The following is an 18255-nucleotide window of genomic DNA, read 5'->3' on the forward strand; positions in this document are numbered from 1 at the left end:
TGCGAGCCTCCCATAGGACAACCTGATCACCTTGTAACCTCCCCAGCGCTTAGAACAGTGCTTTGTACATAGTAAGCACTTAATAAATGTCATTTAAAAAAAAAGCTGTGGCACTGAGAAGTTAAGTGACTTGCCCAAGATCACACAGCAGGCACACGGTGGAGCTGGGATTAGAAGCCAGAACATCTGACTCTCAGGCCTGTGCCTTTCCACTAGGCCATGCTGCTTCTAATCAATAAGCGGCATTTATTGAGTGCTTACTGCAGTAGTTAATAGCATGTATTAAGCACTTCCTGCGTGCAAAGTGCTGTACTGAACGCTGGGAGAAAATCCACGGGTGGGAATTAGACACGGTCCCTGTCCCTCTTGGGGCTTGCGCAGAGCACTGTGCTAGGTGTTTGGGACGGAACAGGGGAGTTGGTAGCCGCGAGAAGCTTGCAGACTAGAGGAGGAGACAGATTTTAATAATATACAGTACAGATAATAATAATGGCATTTATTCAGCGCTTAGAACAGTGCTTTGCACATAGTAAGCGCTTAATAAATGCCATTATTACAGATGGGGGAAGCAAAGGTGTTGTGGGGCTGGGGAGAATATCGAGTTCTTAAGGGGTACATACTCAAGTGTGTAGGCAATGCAGAAGGGAGGGTGAATGGGGGAAATATAAGGAATGCTCAGGGGAGGGCTCTTAGTGTTTCCACACAAATCTCCGACAAAAGAAGTCACCAACTGCCACCACATTTTCTCACGCTTGCCTGACCCCCTCCCCTTCCTCACTGTAGGGCACCTAAGGCTATCCCCTAGGCTTGAGAGCTACGGCTTTACAAGTTCCCCCACACAAGTGCTGTTTAATTTTACTTGTTTTTCCACTTTGTTTCAATCAATCGCATTTATTGAGCATTTACTGTGTGCAGAGCACTGTACTAAGCGCTTGGGAAGTACAAGTTGTAGACAGTCCCTACCCAACAGTGGGCTCACAGTCTAGAAGGGGGAGACAGAGAACAAAACCAAACATATTAACAAAATAAAATAAATAGAATAGATATGTACAAGATAAATAGAGTAATAAATATGTACAAACATATATACATATATACAGGTGCTGTGGGGAAGGGAAGGAGGTAAGATGGGGGAATGGAGAGGGGGACGAGGGGGAGAGGAAGGAGGGGGCTCAGTCTGGGAAGGCCTCCTGGAGGAGGTGAGCTCAGTAGGGCCTTGAGCTCTCAGTACAGCCTTCAACTTAACTTCGTGTTTCAACTTCATACTTAGAATTTCGGCTCTTCCGTTCTCTTTGTCCCTTGCTATTTTACATGGGCAGTTCTAGGTGTTTCACACAAAGCTTTCACCCCCTCACAATTCTAAAACGTGAAAAGCACAAAATGAAAGCCCTCTTACATACGCTGAGGTAGTGTGACAAAATTCTTATTTTATTCACCCTACGTTTTTATGAGAACAAGGGGTCACCTCCCAAACTTAAGTGTGCCTGCAAGGATCCAATTCCAAATGCTAGCAGATCGGACCTTTGTCCCTCATGTTAGAACCTGAATGTTACTATCTCTGCCACCTCTCAAACCTGGCCTGGGCCTTCTCAGCCACTGGTCGAGTCTCTGGGCACCCAACCTCTCTGAAGTCGGTCTTAAAGTCCTGCTCCCTGACGCAAGGGCCTTGCACGAGTTGGGAGCGACCAACTCCCAGTGACCCTGGGAGTGAGCTGGACCAGAGATGGTGTGGGCTTTGCTTGGAGGTGAGGTGATGTTATTGTTTACGCTCAGTTGTCTCGAGCCATTGCCGTGAGTTCTAAATCCAGCCATCCCAAAGACAACCAGGCCTGTGGAAGAACGGCTAGCGCATACGGCAATGACCCCTGAAGGGAGGCCCCCTTCAGCAAGGATCCAGGCTCACTTCCATAACAGGAATAATGATAATAGTAATAATAATTGTGGTGCTTGTTAAATGTGTACTATGTGCCAGGCACTAAGCGCTGGGGTAGATACAAAATAGCTGGGTTCCCTGTCCCACAGTCCTAATCCCCGTTTTACAGATGAAGGAACTGAGGCCCAGAGAAGTGAAGTGATTTGCCCCAAGCACACAGCAGACAAGTGGCAGAGCTGGGATCAGAGCCGGGCCCTTCTCACTCCCGTGCTTGCTCGCCCAAGCAGGGCAAGACCTCCAGCTTATACAGGGCGGGTTTTTAACCAGGCTAAATTTTCAGGGTCAACACACACAAGAACCCACCGGGCGAGCCTGGCTGGCACCCGGACCTAACGGTGGTAATTTATTTCAAAATCTCCCCCTGTACACTGTAAGCTCCCTGTGGGCAGGGATCCTGCCAACCAACTCTATCATACTATGCTTTCCCCAGTGCTCTGCACCTGATAAGCGCTCAAACTGCTGCTATTTCTTAGGTTAGAAATACCTCAACTAGTGACGTGGCTTCTCATCCCCTTCGTCCCGATACCTTACACTTGAGGCAGAACATAGAACTCTCCCCCGATCATCACTGAGAAACCAATATCGGCTAGCGAAGAATTTAGGATGCCTTGCTTATTTTAATACATTTTTAAATACTGCATTCTAAAATCCGCAAAACTGGTTTTGGGATCAAACGTTAGCGTCTGTACCTTTATCAAACCTTCAGAAAAGAGAATCTCAATCGTTTCTTTTAAAATGGGGAGCAAACCACCGTGGTGGATACCAATTCCTCTCTTCAGAAGGGGAAGCACGTGTTCAACCTATAAATGCAGAAACAAAAAACACTGCATTTTAGTAGTAGGAAAGGAAAAGGCATTAATCAAAAGGGAATTTTGTACTTTGCTTTTAAAGAATCTTCTGGCCTCTGAAGTCAGAGGAAAAAAAATCAATATTGTAGAGTTGAAGGTTTATCACAACCACCCTCCTGAAAGCAAAAAAAATGAATAAAAATTAACATGAAATATGTTCTGTTTCAAGGTTTATGTAACTACTATTCTGGGGAGGGCCTTGGGCCCACCAAACTTGGATTAATCCTGATGTATTAGCCCAGTTTCACATTTCTCCCTCCCCAAGGACTTGAGTTTGCAGGGGGAATCCGTCCCTGGACCCAAAGTGGTAATGTGACGAAAGAGCTCGTTATCCACCACTAGATTGTAAGGCTGTTGTGGGCAGGGAATACGTCCACCAATTGTTAGGGTTGTACTCCCCCAGCACTTAGTACAGTGCTCCACACACAGCAAGCGCTCAATAAATTCTACTTGTTTTGTTGTCTGTCTCCCCTTTCTAGACTGTGAGCCGTTGTTGGGTAGGGATTGTCTCTGTTGCCTAATTGTACGTTCCAAGCACTTAGTACAGTGCTCTGCACACAGTAAGTGCTCAATAAAGACAACCGACTGACTGAATGAATTAATAAATTTGCCTCATCGATGGATTGATCTGTCAACTCCCTCTGGCCTTCGACTCTCCCTAAGCCTGTCCTCCCCAAACCCCACTGCGCTTAAGACGGCAGCAACTGAAGCAGACCCAAGAAGCAGAGCCCCAAAGCTTCGTAAACCCTTCCTCACATCACGAGCCTAAAATCAGCTGGGGACAAATATACGCCACATTCTCCCCAAAACAGACTCCCAGGAAAATCAGACAAAAAATGGGAGCTGGAGGGCTGACTTCCTTTAAGCACGAGGGCAATTAACGCTTTTTTGAGACACCCTGGAAGGCTAGGCATGTGAAATACAATAATGAGATGTTTCAAAAACGCCCCTGAATAATCTTTCACTTACACTTTTGGGTATGAGAGCACACTGGCTTTCAGAAGCAAAAAATTTTTTAATTCGGAAAACCGGATGTTAAAAAAACAAAAAAAACACATGTTCACATACACAATTGCAAATGACCTGCAATGATTACAGGAAGCGAGTGAGCATTTCCTAGGACAGTTTCCAAAGTCCTAGTTTTCCCCAACTTTTAAGCACATAAAAAACGCATTAGCAGATAAGCTCTATTTTGACAGCATCCTTATCAAAGTTTCTTTGTAACCTCAACTTTACCTGAGGAAGCTTCTTATCTTCATCGGATAAGCAGTCAATTGCATTATTAAATACCTCTTCCACCATCTTCTTTTCTTCGGCTAAGAGGAGGGAGAAAAGTCCAGTTACGCAAAAGTATTTAGGAGAACTGATACCTAAATAAATAATACTCCATCCCTATTCTACAGACGAGGTAAATGAGGCACAGAGAAGTTAAGTGACTTGCCCTAGGTCACAGAGCAGACAAGTGGTGGAGCGGCATTTGAACCCATGACCTATGGATTCCCAGGCCTGTGCACTGTGCCTCCACAGATGTCATGGAGGAGTTTAGAAAATGCATTTTTTCCTCAAGAACAGGGTTCCAAAACACAGTGCTGTTAGCTACGTTCATTACCAGTCTTTGGAAAAGCCCACACGTTAGGAAAAAGCTTTGTAGGATCATCCAATTCACTTCTTATGATATTTCAGTACCCACCAGCCTAGGTTTAAGAAAACCCACGATCCATACTGAAAATTCCTTGAAGCTAGTTTTTTTTTTTAATTAGCTGTACCTTTCTAAGTGAGCATCCAACTAGAGATAGTGAAGCACCACTCAGCCAAACATTCCGACATGGGATGATGAACAAACTTAATTTTCTTAACACAGTTTTTTTTTATGGTATTTGTTAAGTGCTTACTCTGTGCCAGGCATTATACTGAGCACTGGGGTAGACACAGGCTAACCAGGTTGGACAGAGTCCCTGTCCTACACTGGGCTCCCACTCCTAATCCCCATTTTACAGATGAGGTAACTGAGGCCCAGAAAAGTGAGCAGTGCCTTGCCCAGAGTCACACAGCAGACAAGTGGCACAGCCGGGATTAGAACCCAGGTCCTTTGGACCCCTAGGCCTGTGCTCTATCCACTAGGCCATGCTGCTTCTCAAATTCTTAGGGAATCATAAGCCGCAACTCCGTGGGGGCGAAGAAGGAGATCTGCTCCCGAAAGCTTTCTGGACAAAGCGAACTGCCGATGCTAGCCCATCACCCTGTCCCTTGCAGAGGCATTCATTCATTCAATCGTATTTATTGAGCGCTTACTGTGTGCAGAGCACTGTACTAAGTGCTTGGGAAGTACAAGTTGGCAACATATAGAGACGGTCCCTACCCAACAGCGGGCTCACAGTCTAGAAGGGGGAGACAGAGAACAAAACAAAACATATTAACAAAATAAAATAAACAGAATAAATATGTGCAAATAAAATAGAGTAATAAATACCTACAAACATATATACATATATACAGGTGCTGTGGGGAGGGGAAGGAGGTAAGACAGGGGGATGGGGAGGGGCAGGAGGGGGAGAGAAAGGGGGGGGCTCAGTCTGGGAAGGTCTCCTGGAGGAGGTGAGCTCTCAGTAGGGCCTTGAAGGGAGGAAGGAGGATGTGGGGAGGGAGGGCATTCTAGGCCCAGGGGATGACGTGGGCCACGGGTCGACAGCGGGACAGGCGAGAACGAGGCACAGTGACGGGATTAGCGGCAGAGGAGCGGAGGTTGCGGGCTGGGCTGGAGAAGGAGAGAAGGGAGGTGAGGTAGGAGGGGGCGAGGGGATGGACAGCCTTGAAGCCCAGGGTGAGGAGTTTCTGCCTGATGTGCAGATTGACTGGTAGCCACTGGAGATTTGTGAGGAGGGGAGTAACATGCCCAGAGCATTTCTGGACAAAGACAAACCAGGCAGCAGTGTGAAGTATGGATTGAAGTGGGGAGAGACAAGACGATGGGAGATCAGAGAGGAGGCTGATACAGTAATCCAGACGGGATAGGATGAGAGCTTGAGCGAGCAGGGTAGCGGTTTGGATGGAGAGGAAAGGGCGGATCTTGGCAATGTTGCGGAGCTGAGACCAGCAGGTTTTGGTGACCGTTTGGATGTGGGGGGTGAACGAGAGAGCGGAGTCGAGAATGAAAGGGACCAGGGATAAAGCCAAGAGGGTGACTGAACCTGTGCCCCCTGCATGAGCAGTAATAACAGGCCTGAAAAGCACTGAGCTAGGCACTTGGGAGAAGACAGGAGAAACAGAAAATCTCAGGTACCCTCTTACCTTCTTCTCTCTCCACCTTTCCCCTTTCCTCCTTCACCTCCTCCTTCTTTTTATCTCCTCCTTTCCCCCCAACACCTCCCTCTCTTCCTTTACTCTCCCAACCTCATCTCCTTGAAGTTTCACCCTATTAGTGTAAACGATACAATTCTAATTTAAAAGTACGTCTTGTACTCTTCTAAAAGAAAGACCCTTTAAATGTTCACCCTCAAGTTCACTTCAGTGGCAAAAGCGCCTAGAAATGGACAAAACCATACTGCCCATTTATCTACCCTCAATGTTTAAATCAGATTTATGTCTTCAGTACCTGTGTTGAAGTCTAATTTGGTCATCTGAAGTGCATACGCTTCACAGTCTTTCTTACTGAAACTGAAGATAATTACAGGTTGGAAATTTCTTTCCATGATCATCTTCACAATCTTGAAAACATTTGATGGTCCTGGGAACAAAAACAGATTTGTTTTACAAGTTTTAATAAATACTGAAAGCTTTCATCACCTAGGTTACCATGAAGCACATCTCCAAGCTCTTTTTAGCATCCGAGTGATTAAAAACTGGAGCTGTATGGACTATATGCGTAGAAGCGTTTCAAACGAAGTTTCAAATACCTTTTGTTCCTCCCTTCCGACCTTTCTGGTCTCCTTTGGCCAAGTCGCCTGCATCTCTGAGTACTTGCATTGCAGTATTAAAATTATCTTCTCGGAAATCACCCTGGAACCAAAGTTACCTATGTTAGAAATTCATTTCAGAAGTTGACCAAGATTCACAAACGCTCTTCCACAGGCAAAGAAATACTTCATATCCTCAAAGGATAAAAGCCATTTAATCAGTAAACAATTTCCTTCCCTCAATACATCAAACGGAAATGGAGAAGCAGCAAGGCCTAGTGAAAGGAGGATGGGCTGAGAGTCACAGTACCTGGGTTCTCATCCCGGCTCCACCACTCATCTACTTTGTGACCTTGGTCAAGTCACTTCACTTCTCTGGGCCTAAGTTACCTCATCTGAAAAATGGGGATTCGGAATCTGTTCTCCTTCCTAATTAGACCGTGAACACCACACGGGTCAGGGACCCATGTGTATGTACGTATAATTGAAGTGTATATATCCATAATTCTATTTATCTATTTGGATGGTATTGACACCTGTCTACAGATTTTGTGGTCTGTCTCCCCCTTCTAGACTGTGAGCCCGTTGTTGGGTAGGGATTGTCTCTATCTGTTGCTGAACTGTACTTTCCAAGCGCTTAGTACAGTGCTCTGCACACAGGAAGCACTCAATAAATACGACTGAATGAATGAATGAATGAATGAATGAAAGGGACGGTGCCAACCTGTAAACTGTCTCTACCTCAGGGCTTGGAACAGCGCTTGACACATAATAATTGCTTGACAAACATCATTTAAAAACAAAAATAAAAAACGCATTGGCTTCAAGGCTCTTCGACAGCTCCAATTTTTTGCTCCTCTCCTGTTACCCTCTTTAAGTATCCCGGACAGGCACGGGGATCCTCGCGGGATGAGCGAGGCGGAACAGGGGCCAAGCGGGAATCCCTCGTGGGTGGGAGCAGGGAACGTGTCCATCAACTCTGCTTAGTACAGCTCTGCTGTCCCAACCGCTTAGTACACTGCTCTGTGCACAGAAAGCGCATGATAAACACGACTGAATGAATAAGCGCTTAATAAATACCACGGATTTGACTGGACGGGGGTGAGGCAAGCGGACGGATGGCTCCAGGTGGAGGTGAAGGAGCCACTCACAAACAGCCCTGAGGAGCAGTAGGGAAGGCACTTTTTGCATCCTCTTCCTGTCTCTCTCCCTCCTCCTGCTTCGCTTCCACATCTTCCTTCCTTGTCCCCTCAGATCCCCACCCGCTCAAAATTCCATCCCCCGCTTTGTTCTCATGCTCAAAATGAGGGGTTGGTGCCCCTCAATCTAAAAAAAAAAATTCTAGGCGTATCCAGTGAAGAAAGTATACCTCGCCCTTGCTGCTTTCACTCGCCCTTCCCTCGGCAGTTATGTACATATCCGTGATTTATCGATTTATATTATTGTCTGTCTCCTCCTCTCGACTGTGGGGTAACTGAGGTCAGGGAACACGCCATCATGCCAACCCTGTTCTACTGCACTTTCCCAGACGCTTAACTCAGCGCTCTGCACACATCCTCTCCTCCTTCCCCTCCCCACAGCACTTGTACGTATTTGTACAGATTATTTATTTTAGTTGTACATATTTACTATTCAAGTTGACAAGTTGCTTGGACGTATCTTCTAAAACATTAGAAAAAGGAGCCCAGCAGGTCTGGCAATGGGGCCTTGGTGACTAGTGCCTGTCTGTCAGACAGGACATGACCCTAAAAGGATGTTGGGATTTTAAGCGGCAGACAGTCCGCAATTCTGAGACAAACCCGTGGGCCTTCTTCAGGGCACCCCAATGGGTTGACATTTCTGAGTCAAACAATCCTCCAAGAGGCCTTCCCGGACTGAACCCCCTTTTTCCTCTCCCCCTCCCCATTCCCCCGCCCTACCTCCTTCCCCTCCCCACAACACCTGTATATATGTTTGTACAGATTTATTACTGTATTCATTTTACCTGTACATATTTACCATTCTACTTATTTTGCTAATGATGTGCAAACAGCTATGATTCTATTTGTTCTGACGATTTTGGCCCCTGTCTCCATGTTTTGTTTTGTTGTCTGTCTCCCCCTTCCAGACTGTGAGCCCGATCTTGGACTTCCCAAGCGCTTAGTACAGTGCTCTGCACACAGTAAGCGCTCAATAAATACGATTGATGATGATGATGATGATGATATGTTGCCAACTTGGACTTCCCAAGCGCTTAGTACAGTGCTCTGCACTGTGTATATGTATATATATATGTATATATGTTTGTACATATTTATTACTCTATTTTACTTGTACATATCTATTCTATTTATTTTATTTTGTTAGTATGTTTGGTTTTGTTCTCTGTCTCCCCCTTTTAGACTGTGAGCCCGCTGTTGGGTAGGGACTGTCTCTATATGTTGCCTACTTGTACTTCCCAAGCGCTTAGTACAGTGCTCTGCACACAGTAAGCGCTCAATAAATACGATTGATGATGATGATGATGATGATGTTGGGTAGGGACCGTCTCTATCTGTTGCCGACCTGCACTTCCCAACGCTTAGTCCAGTGCTCTGCATGCGGTAAGCGCTCAATAAATATGATTGAATGAATGGATGAATGTATAAGTGCTCAATAAACACCACTGATTGAAGGATTGATTAACGCTAATTCAACTCCTCCAGAAGGGATCAGGCTGTTGGCATGCCGTTTTTTTGGGGGGGAGTGGTTTAAGGAGTCTCTGTTACCTCCCTGTCCCTCTCCCCAATCTGTCGGTGCCTCTGGTTGGGTAGCAGGGGCTCTAGACCTCAGCCAACCCTCTCGCCAGGAACAAGTGAGGCAGGCAGCAGTGGGCTCAATAATCAACAAATACGATCGATTGATTGATTGGGAGTATCCCAGAACGCACCCTGTTGGCCCAGAAGCGGCTCCGAACTCCAAATCCCTTACTCCGCCTGCTTATTCCTTGCTCACGCCGGAACCACCCCTTTGGGCTTGCAAACGGCGGGGAGTGGAATTTCGAGGGACAGGAACTCCCCGGACGGCCCCTGACCTCGGGTTGATGGCTCGAGAACCGGACTCTCTGCCACCCATTTCCAGGAAAAGCTTCAGGAGCGGCACGGGAACGGAGGATCGAGGGCCAAGGCCAGATTAAAAACCAAACCGAGCAGGTGTCGGGGAGAACTTGCGGGAGGAATTTAGGAAGCCAAAGACCTTCTTACGTTTTCATCCACCACGAGGTGGAGCCCATCGCCCCCTGCTGGGAAGATATAATGCTGCAGCGGAGTGGGCCGGTAATCCGTGTAAATCACATGGCAAGGCTGCAAAAACAAACAAATATTCCTTAGTTTATTAAGAATTAAAAATTCCAAACATTCATCAGTTTATTGAGCCCAACCTGCAGCGAGCAACAAGACTTCCACGACGCACCCCGAGTGGACAACTCCACCGCCCTGGGTCTTCCCCGGCCCCTAATTAAATCTCTAGGAACAGCAAATTCCAACCCAGGGGACCTTCCTTAAACCGCACGATCGCAAAACCGTATTTTGTGGTGATTCTGCTTGAGGATCATACGGCTCTCCGGAATCATACAGAGGCAGCGTGGCTTAGTGGACAGAGTACGGGCTTGGGAGTCGGAAGGACTTGGGTTCTAAACCTGGCTCTGCCATATGTCTGCTGTGACCTTGAACGAGTCGGCCCTACTGAGAGCTCACCTCCTCCAGGAGGCCTTCCCAGACTGAGCCCCTTCCTTCCTCTCCCCCTCATCCCCTTCTCCATCCCCATCTTACCTCCTTCCCTTCCCCACAGCACCTGTATATATGTTTGTACATATTTATTACTCTATTTATTTATTTGTTTATTTTACCTGTACATATCTATTCTATTTATTTTACTTTGTTAGTATGTTTGGTTTTGTTCTCTGTCTCCCCCTTTTAGACTGTGAGCCCACTGTTGGGCAGGGACTGTCTCTATATGTTGCCAACTTGGACTTCCCAAGCGCTTAGTACAGTGCTCCGCACACAGTAAGCGCTCAATAAATACGATTGATTGATTGATTTACTCCTCTGGGCCTTGGTTACCTCATCCGTAAAACGGGGATGATTAACAATAATAATAATGATGGCATTTATTAAGCGCTTACTATGGGCAAAGCACTGTTCTAAGCACAGGGGAGGTCGCAAGGTGATCAGGTTGTCCCACGGGAGGCTCACAGTTTTAATCCCCATTCTACGGATGAGGTAACTGAGGCACAGAGAAGCTAAGTGACTTGCCCAAAGTCATACAGCTGACAATTGGTGGAGCCGACATTTGAACCCATGACCTCTGACTCCAAAGCCCGGGCTCTTTCCATTGAGCCACGCTGCTTCTCTTTGATTAAGAGTGTGAGCCCCATGTGCTACAGGGACTGTATCTGACCTGATTACCTTGTATCTACCTCAGTGCTTAGAACCTTGCTAGGCACAAACTAAACGATTAATAAGGACCATTATTATTATTATAACTGGACATGACCCTTACTTGCCGAAAAAGCCACATCCTCAACGGAGGAATCCCAGCCTTCTGCCTATCCCAAAGGCCTGACTTCTTCCCTCCCGGTACAGATACCTGTTTATGGAGGTGACAGATCCATTCGGCAAACTGACGCGCGTTAGGGATGGTAGCAGAAAGAAACACATAGTGGACGTTGTCGGGCAGCAAAATAATCGTTTCTTCCCACACGACACCACGTTCTGAAAAAGAGAAGCACAGACTGAACCCTGTAGACTCTAAGCTCCTTATGGGTGGGGGGAAATCACACCTACCAGCTCTGCTGTATTGTATTTTTCCCAAGCGCATACAGTGCTCTGCACTCAACTGTATCTATTGAGTGCTTACTGTGTGCACAGCACTGTACTAAGCACTTGGGAGAGTATAATACAACAATATAACAGACACATTTCCTGCCCATAATGAGCTTACAGGCTAGAAGGGGAGATGGACATTAATGGAAATAAATAAATGACAGATATGGACGTAAGTGCTGTGGGGCTGGGAGGGGGGATGAATAAAGGGAACGGGTCAGGGTGACGCACACGGTCAGCATTGAGTACATACCACTGATTGTTCGAGCGGTCAATCGAATCGACTGAGCGCTTACTATGTGCACAGCACTTTACCAAGCACTTGGGAGAGGACATTGGAACAGTAAACAGACACATTCCGGGGCTCTGAAGATGCTAGAGTGGGGATCTGTCAGATACGAAGAGGGGGAAAGCATGAACAAGGGGGTCCACGGCGAGAGAGATGAGGCTGACGTTCAGTAAGTGGTGGTGTTACAGGAATAAAGTGTGCAGGCTGGGTGGTAGTGGGGGAGGAGGAAAGAGAGTGGATTGAAGCGGATGGTTAGGAGTTTCTGTTTGATGTGGAGATAGATGGACAACCACTGGAAGATTCTGAGGAGAGACGAGATGTCTGCAGAACAATTTTACAACAGAGACCCAGGCAGCATCAAAAACAGGTTGGTTGAATTTTTTTGTTTAATTAAGAAGTACGTTCTTTAGAGCTGAATATTCCTAGCTTCTTTGGGCAATGGAATATTTTCCATTAGAAAGACAAAGATGAATCGTCTCTTACAGATGAAAGCGGTTTCACATCAATGGGGTGCAAAATACGAAAAAGGATAAACGTTCATTTTAAAAGTCAGCAATGTGGTTTTTGTCACATTAATGGCATGCTGTGAACCAAAAAAATGCCATCATTTCCCTTACAGGAAGAGATTAGTCTGACAATCTGCATTTTTTAAAAACTGGGCCTGGCCAATAACATGAAATAACAACTTAATGGCATCTAGACTGTAAGCCCGTTGTTGGGTAGGGACCGTCTCTATATGTTGCCGGCTTGTACTTTCCAAGCGCTTAGTACAGTGCTCTGCACACAATAAGCATTCAAATACAATTGAATAAATTAATGAATGTAAAGGAGAATTCATCAAATAATCACAGGCTAACAGATACTTTCATATTTAAGAATTCTCTGGCAACCAGATAATAAAAAAACAATGCTAAATCCATATTAGGCAACCACAGTAATTGCTTTGCCATAATTCAAGTCATTTTCACTGCATCCTCCATTTAAATGAAAAGAGTTTGAAAGTTTGCTCTCACTTGACCACTGCTAAAAACTAATTTCACTCCAAATTATGCATTCCATTGTTTACGGGCACAAAATATATTAGTAACAGGTCAAGCCGCTAGCTCATTTGGATTCATTTAAAATTTAACTTGCTTTAATGTTTCAAAAACATGATAAGGTTTGACCGACAAGAAAAACCACCACAAAGCCATCACAAAAGAAAAATTAAAAAAAAGAAAAAATTTGCTCGAACTCTTACACTATCATAAGAAGGGTGGATTATTGGACCTGTACTTCCCAAGTGCTTAGTACAGTGCTCTGCACACAGTGAGCGCTCAATAAATATGATTGAATGAACGAATGAACATTACCTGAATCTCTCATGTAATGGATTTCATCAAATATAACCCAAGCAACTTCTCTCATAACCTCGGAACCTCGGTACAACATGCTTCTCAATATCTAAGGAAAACCGAAATAAGAAGGTGATTTCATTGAGGCGCCTAAGAGTTGACTGTGTGAAAAATCTTTAATCTCCCCCGCTGCCAGCATTGGGTTTATTGGACCCATCCGGGGGTTTTCACCCCATCACTTCCCCCCAACCTCAGGGACAATTTAAGTTACTTTGACAGTATATTAAGTTTTAATTTGCATCAGGAGATCCAGCATGGAGGCCTAGTGGATAGAGCACAGGCCTGAGAGTCAGAAGGACCTGGATTCTCAGCCCAGCTCTGCCACTTGCCTGCTATGTGATGTTGGGCAAGTCACTTCAATTCTCTGGGCCTCAGTTCCCTCATCTGTAAAACGGGCGTTGAGGCCGCGAGCCCCACGTTAAGCTTCCGTGTCCAACCCCATTTGCTTGTAACCACCCCAGTTCTTAGTAGCCGCTTAACGAGTACCACAATTTATTTATCAAAACAGCCAGGGTCCACTCAGACATCACCTCCAGGAAAGAAATTAAAAATTTAAAGGATTTCCTCCCTCCTTGTCACCTCTCAGATGACATAAAAACCTCTTGGAAAAGATAAACAAACCACTAAAGCTTCAAAACAACAGTTGACACTGTAATTTCTATCCTATTTTATTTTGTTGGTACGTTTGGTTCTGTTCTCTGTCTCCCCCTTTTAGACTGTGAGCCCACTGTTGGGTAGGGACTGTCTCTATGTGTTGCCAATTTGTACTTCCCAAGCGCTTAGTACAGTGCTCTGCACATAGTAAGCGCTCAATAAATACGATTGATTGATTGATTGATTAATTTAATAGCATTTAAAAGAATGTCATAAATACGTGACAGGAGATACCACTGGAAGGCAGTGATAATTCCATCCTTTTCTTTCTCATTAAAGATTGGGAACAAGGCAAATTTCAGGCCAGTTTTTTCTCTACTCCCTTCCACAAAAGTCACCGAGATCAGGAAGGTTCAAATGCATTTTCAAACCGTTTTTCGCTGTAGATGAAGAAATGCCACTCTGATTAAACGGTGACTGAAAGCTTTTCTGCTTGGAGAAATAAAATGAGTTGTTTTTCTCGACCTCTGAGCTCAGTTACAGATGTACCATCCAATCCTTCCAACTTCCTAAACTCTCTATGGCCCTCTCGTCCAGGAATTTAGCCATCATTTTGGAAGCTTTTGTTATTTTCTGACCCATCATTTTGGAAGCTTTTGTTATTTTCTGACCACATGGCAGTAACAAGCCCCAGATGTTTACCACTCGTTTAAGTGAAAACATTTCTGTTTTCAATTGTTGCCAATTTGTACTTCCCATGCGCTTAGTACAGTGCTCTGCACATAGTAAGCGCTCAATAAATACGATTGATGATGATGATGATGATTTCTGCTTTGTTTTAAACCTACCACCTTCGACCTTCAAATGATGAAGCCCCACGTACGATAGAACATGAACTACTTCAACGGCTCCATCGCTGGGCTGCCGTATGACCTTGGGCAAGTCACTTCACTTCCCTCTGCTTCAGCCATTCATTAAGAATTAATTTACTTATATGAATGAATGAAGTCACTTCACTTCCCTCTGCCTCAGTTCCCTCATCTGTAAAATGGGGATTAATACTGTGCGCCCCATGTGGGACCGTGTCCAATCTGATAACCTCAAATCTACCCCAGCACTCGGTTCAGTGCCTGGTATATAGTATCAGCTTAACAACTACCATAAAACAGTCAAACTGGAAAAAAAAAAATTTGAAGACCCTTGTACTTTACCTCTGTAGTCATAACAAGACACGAAGCCGTAGGATTGATAGTGACATCACCCGTCATTAAGCCCACGTCTTGAAATTCTTCATACATCTCCCGGTATTTCTGGTTACTCAGGGCTTTAATCGGACTGGTGAATATCACCCGCTGTTTTTCTCTCAGAGCCAAGGCAATGGCATACCTAGGAATGCAAAATTTGACAGAGGCCGGTTACCTCGGATGGTCGGAGCGCAGTATCCATCAGTGGTATTTAATCGAGTGCGTAATGTGTGCAGAGCACTATACTAAGCACTCGGGACAGTACACTGTATAGACACGCTCCCTTCCTACAGTGCACTTACAGTCTGGAGGACCTTGCCAATCATGCCAAGGTCATGGGTTTGGGCACACTTACAGGACACTTACCTCTCCTCCTCTAGATTGTTAGCTCCCTGTAGGTAGGGAACGTGCCAACCCTTTCTCTAGTGTACTCTCCCAAGTGCTTAGTTCAGTGCTCCGTATACAATAAGTGCTCATTAAAAAGAAACAATAATAATAATGGCATTTGTTAAGTGCTTACTATGTGCAAAGCACTGTTCTAAGCTCTGGGGTGGATACGAGGTGATCAGGGTTGTCCCACGTGGGGCTCGGTCTTAATCCCCATTTTACAGATCAGGTAACTGAGGCCCAGAGAAGTTAAGTGACTCGCCCGAAGTCATACAGCTGACAAGTGGCGGGGTAAGGATTAGAACCCATGACCTATGACTCCCAAGCCCGTGATCTTTCCACTGAGCCTCGCTGCTTCTCTGACTGACTGATACCACTAATTTACTGATTTTAAGAAGCACTTAGTTAAAGTGTCAAGCCCAACCTAGGCTATTTGCATACTGGGGAAGGGAGAAATGTTTCAAAGGGGAACGAAGCCAGCCTGGCACCATATAAATGAGCAGCATCACAGGATGTCCAGCATAAATATTAGGTACCAAGAAGCGGTGTGGCCTAGTGGAAAGAGCACAGGCCTGAAAGGACCTGAGTTCTAATCCCAGCTCCGCCACTTGTCTGCTGTGTGACCTTGGGGAAGCCCCTTTAACTTCTCTGTACCTCAACTACCTCGTCTCTAAAAGGAGGATTGAGACCTGAGTCCCATGTGGGACATGGACTGGGACCAACCTGATTAGCTTGTATCTACTCCAGCACTTAGTCAGTGCCTGGCACAGAGTAAGCACTTAAATACCATAAAAAAAAAAAAAACGCTTTTTGAAGTAATTAGATGGACGAGTAAGCTGGCGCCAGTCTGGAATCCAGGAATTGGCTGTCCAAAATAGGGACGCACCCAACCCCTCTGGATTGCCCTGTCTGCTTTAAAGACACGTCTAGTCCTGGAATGAGAGGCAGGAAACTGGAAAGCCCTTCATTTATAGAGTAGCCAGTTCCACCCTACTCTAATACCAATTTTAGATGTTTCTATACACGAGTTTATATTCTTCCTTTTACGCTCATCATTTTCCATTTCCTTCCTAAAGTGTTTTCCTTATGAGCTTCAATCATCAGAGCCCTAAAAAATATCTTCTCTGCCCATTTCTAAACCACTAAGATTTAAAAAAAATTTAAAAGTAACAAATGCCCGGGCACCTGGTGGTTCTACTGAACTTGGAAGATTTCAGCCTAAAGGCTGAGAAATCCGCAAGCTTGGCTGGTCAAGCTTTCCTCAGTTCGAAAACTTTCAATCGACCAATTTTATTTATTGAGCGCTTGCTGAATGCAAATTCCTCACCGATCTTTCTATTCTCTTTTTCCTAACAGTAATTTTGGGTCTGTCTCTCTGCTCTATTGTAAATTCCGTCCAGAGAAGGATTGTGCTTTTTATTCCTACCGTATTCTTCCAAGCGCTCAATAAACACCACTGGGTGGGGAAGTTTGCCTCATCATGCAAACTGTAAAGACCATTCCTTTGCAAAAGGGTGTTCCTTGTCACGTGCTGGGCAAGTAAAACGTCTCCAGAATAAGAACTGGAAAGAGGACTAAAGAGTCATGGTGGACTCGGAGGCCAATTTCCAAGCATTTAATTCGTAACTTGATTACATGACAAAACTTTAAGGCTTCCAGCGGTTTCAATTTGGAGCCCTCTGTGCAAAAACAATCTACAAAGTACATGTTGGAATAGTGGGCTATCCTGGGAAATTCAATAAGTGGTTGCAATGGATTAGTAGCATGTTCTGACTTCCACTGTTACCACTGCAGAAATCTTCACGCTCCCTTGACTCAACAGACGACTCATAGGCACTCAAAAAGCCTTTAAAGCACGGAAAATAAGAATGTAATGGAATAAATCTTTTAGATTTTTCCTTCTAAATGTTGACAACTAAGGATCGCGATGTTCAGCCAAATGCTGAATACACGGCAAATGCACCAGTAAATGGTGATTTCAGGCTTCTGTCTGGGTAAGAGGTTGGTTTTAGCCCTCACCACAACTGCATTTTCAGATTAGGAAAGGTGGAAGAAGAAGGGGTGAGGCAGGAGAGGGCACACTATGAGCCTCTAAGGAAGCCACAGCATGCCTGGATTTCAAAGTCTGGCCTATGGTACAACCAGACTCCGGGATCTCCCCTCGAACCCACATTCTGGGGGTACATTTGGGTGGGGATGTCCCAAGCTAGCTCAACGTTGGACTTTCAGGAACGGATCCGCTTCCTTTCTGAAGTTATTTATATATTTATTTTTTAGTTACTCACTCGGCACACACGGTTTTCCCAGCTGATGTATGAGCAGACACTAAAACGGATTGATTGTTATCTACACACTGAATGGCTTCTCTCTGGAAAGCATCAAGGATGAATGGATATTCCTGAAAAGACAAAATACGTGCATCAAAATACATTTCTTTATTGAGTAACAAATCCTGCTTGTTGGCTTGAACTTCTAAAATTACGACCGATTAAACCTTTTGAATAATCTTAATTCTTTCCCAAGATTCACTCAGAAGATTCCACTTATGTCTACTATGTGACATTTGGCACGAATCAGTTTCTCCAGAGTAGGCAAACCAAAAAAACCTGACATTTGCCTAATCTAAAATATGAGGCAGAGGCTTAGAACGAGCTTGAAAATCTTTTGTGGTCTTTGAAATTAAGCTGATAAACACACCACAATTAAAACACTGCATAGGAGCCTTTTGAAAATGTAAGATTTCTACGCAGTGTACGTTTTAATTCCCCCTTTAGACTCTGAGCTTGTTGTGGGCAGGAAATGTGTCTATTTGTTGTTGCACTGTACTCTCCC

General features: G+C 45.0%; 1 protein-coding gene across 1 annotated transcript in view; it reads right to left on the reverse strand.

Annotated features, from left to right (window-relative positions):
* MTREX (Mtr4 exosome RNA helicase) overlaps positions 1-18255 on the reverse strand; it is a 107152-nt gene that overhangs the window by 73144 nt on the left and 15753 nt on the right. Inside the window, exons 5-13 of the mRNA XM_038765444.1 lie at positions 17709-17821; positions 15004-15178; positions 13157-13247; positions 11280-11404; positions 9896-9994; positions 6675-6777; positions 6374-6505; positions 4018-4097; positions 2623-2733 (exon numbers count right to left, since the gene is read on the reverse strand). Coding sequence (XP_038621372.1) covers positions 2623-2733; positions 4018-4097; positions 6374-6505; positions 6675-6777; positions 9896-9994; positions 11280-11404; positions 13157-13247; positions 15004-15178; positions 17709-17821 — 1029 coding nt within the window. The remainder of the gene's footprint in view (positions 1-2622; positions 2734-4017; positions 4098-6373; positions 6506-6674; positions 6778-9895; positions 9995-11279; positions 11405-13156; positions 13248-15003; positions 15179-17708; positions 17822-18255) is intronic.

This window comes from Tachyglossus aculeatus, chromosome 23 (genome assembly GCF_015852505.1).
Source record: "Tachyglossus aculeatus isolate mTacAcu1 chromosome 23, mTacAcu1.pri, whole genome shotgun sequence".
Lineage (NCBI taxonomy): Eukaryota > Metazoa > Chordata > Mammalia > Monotremata > Tachyglossidae > Tachyglossus > Tachyglossus aculeatus.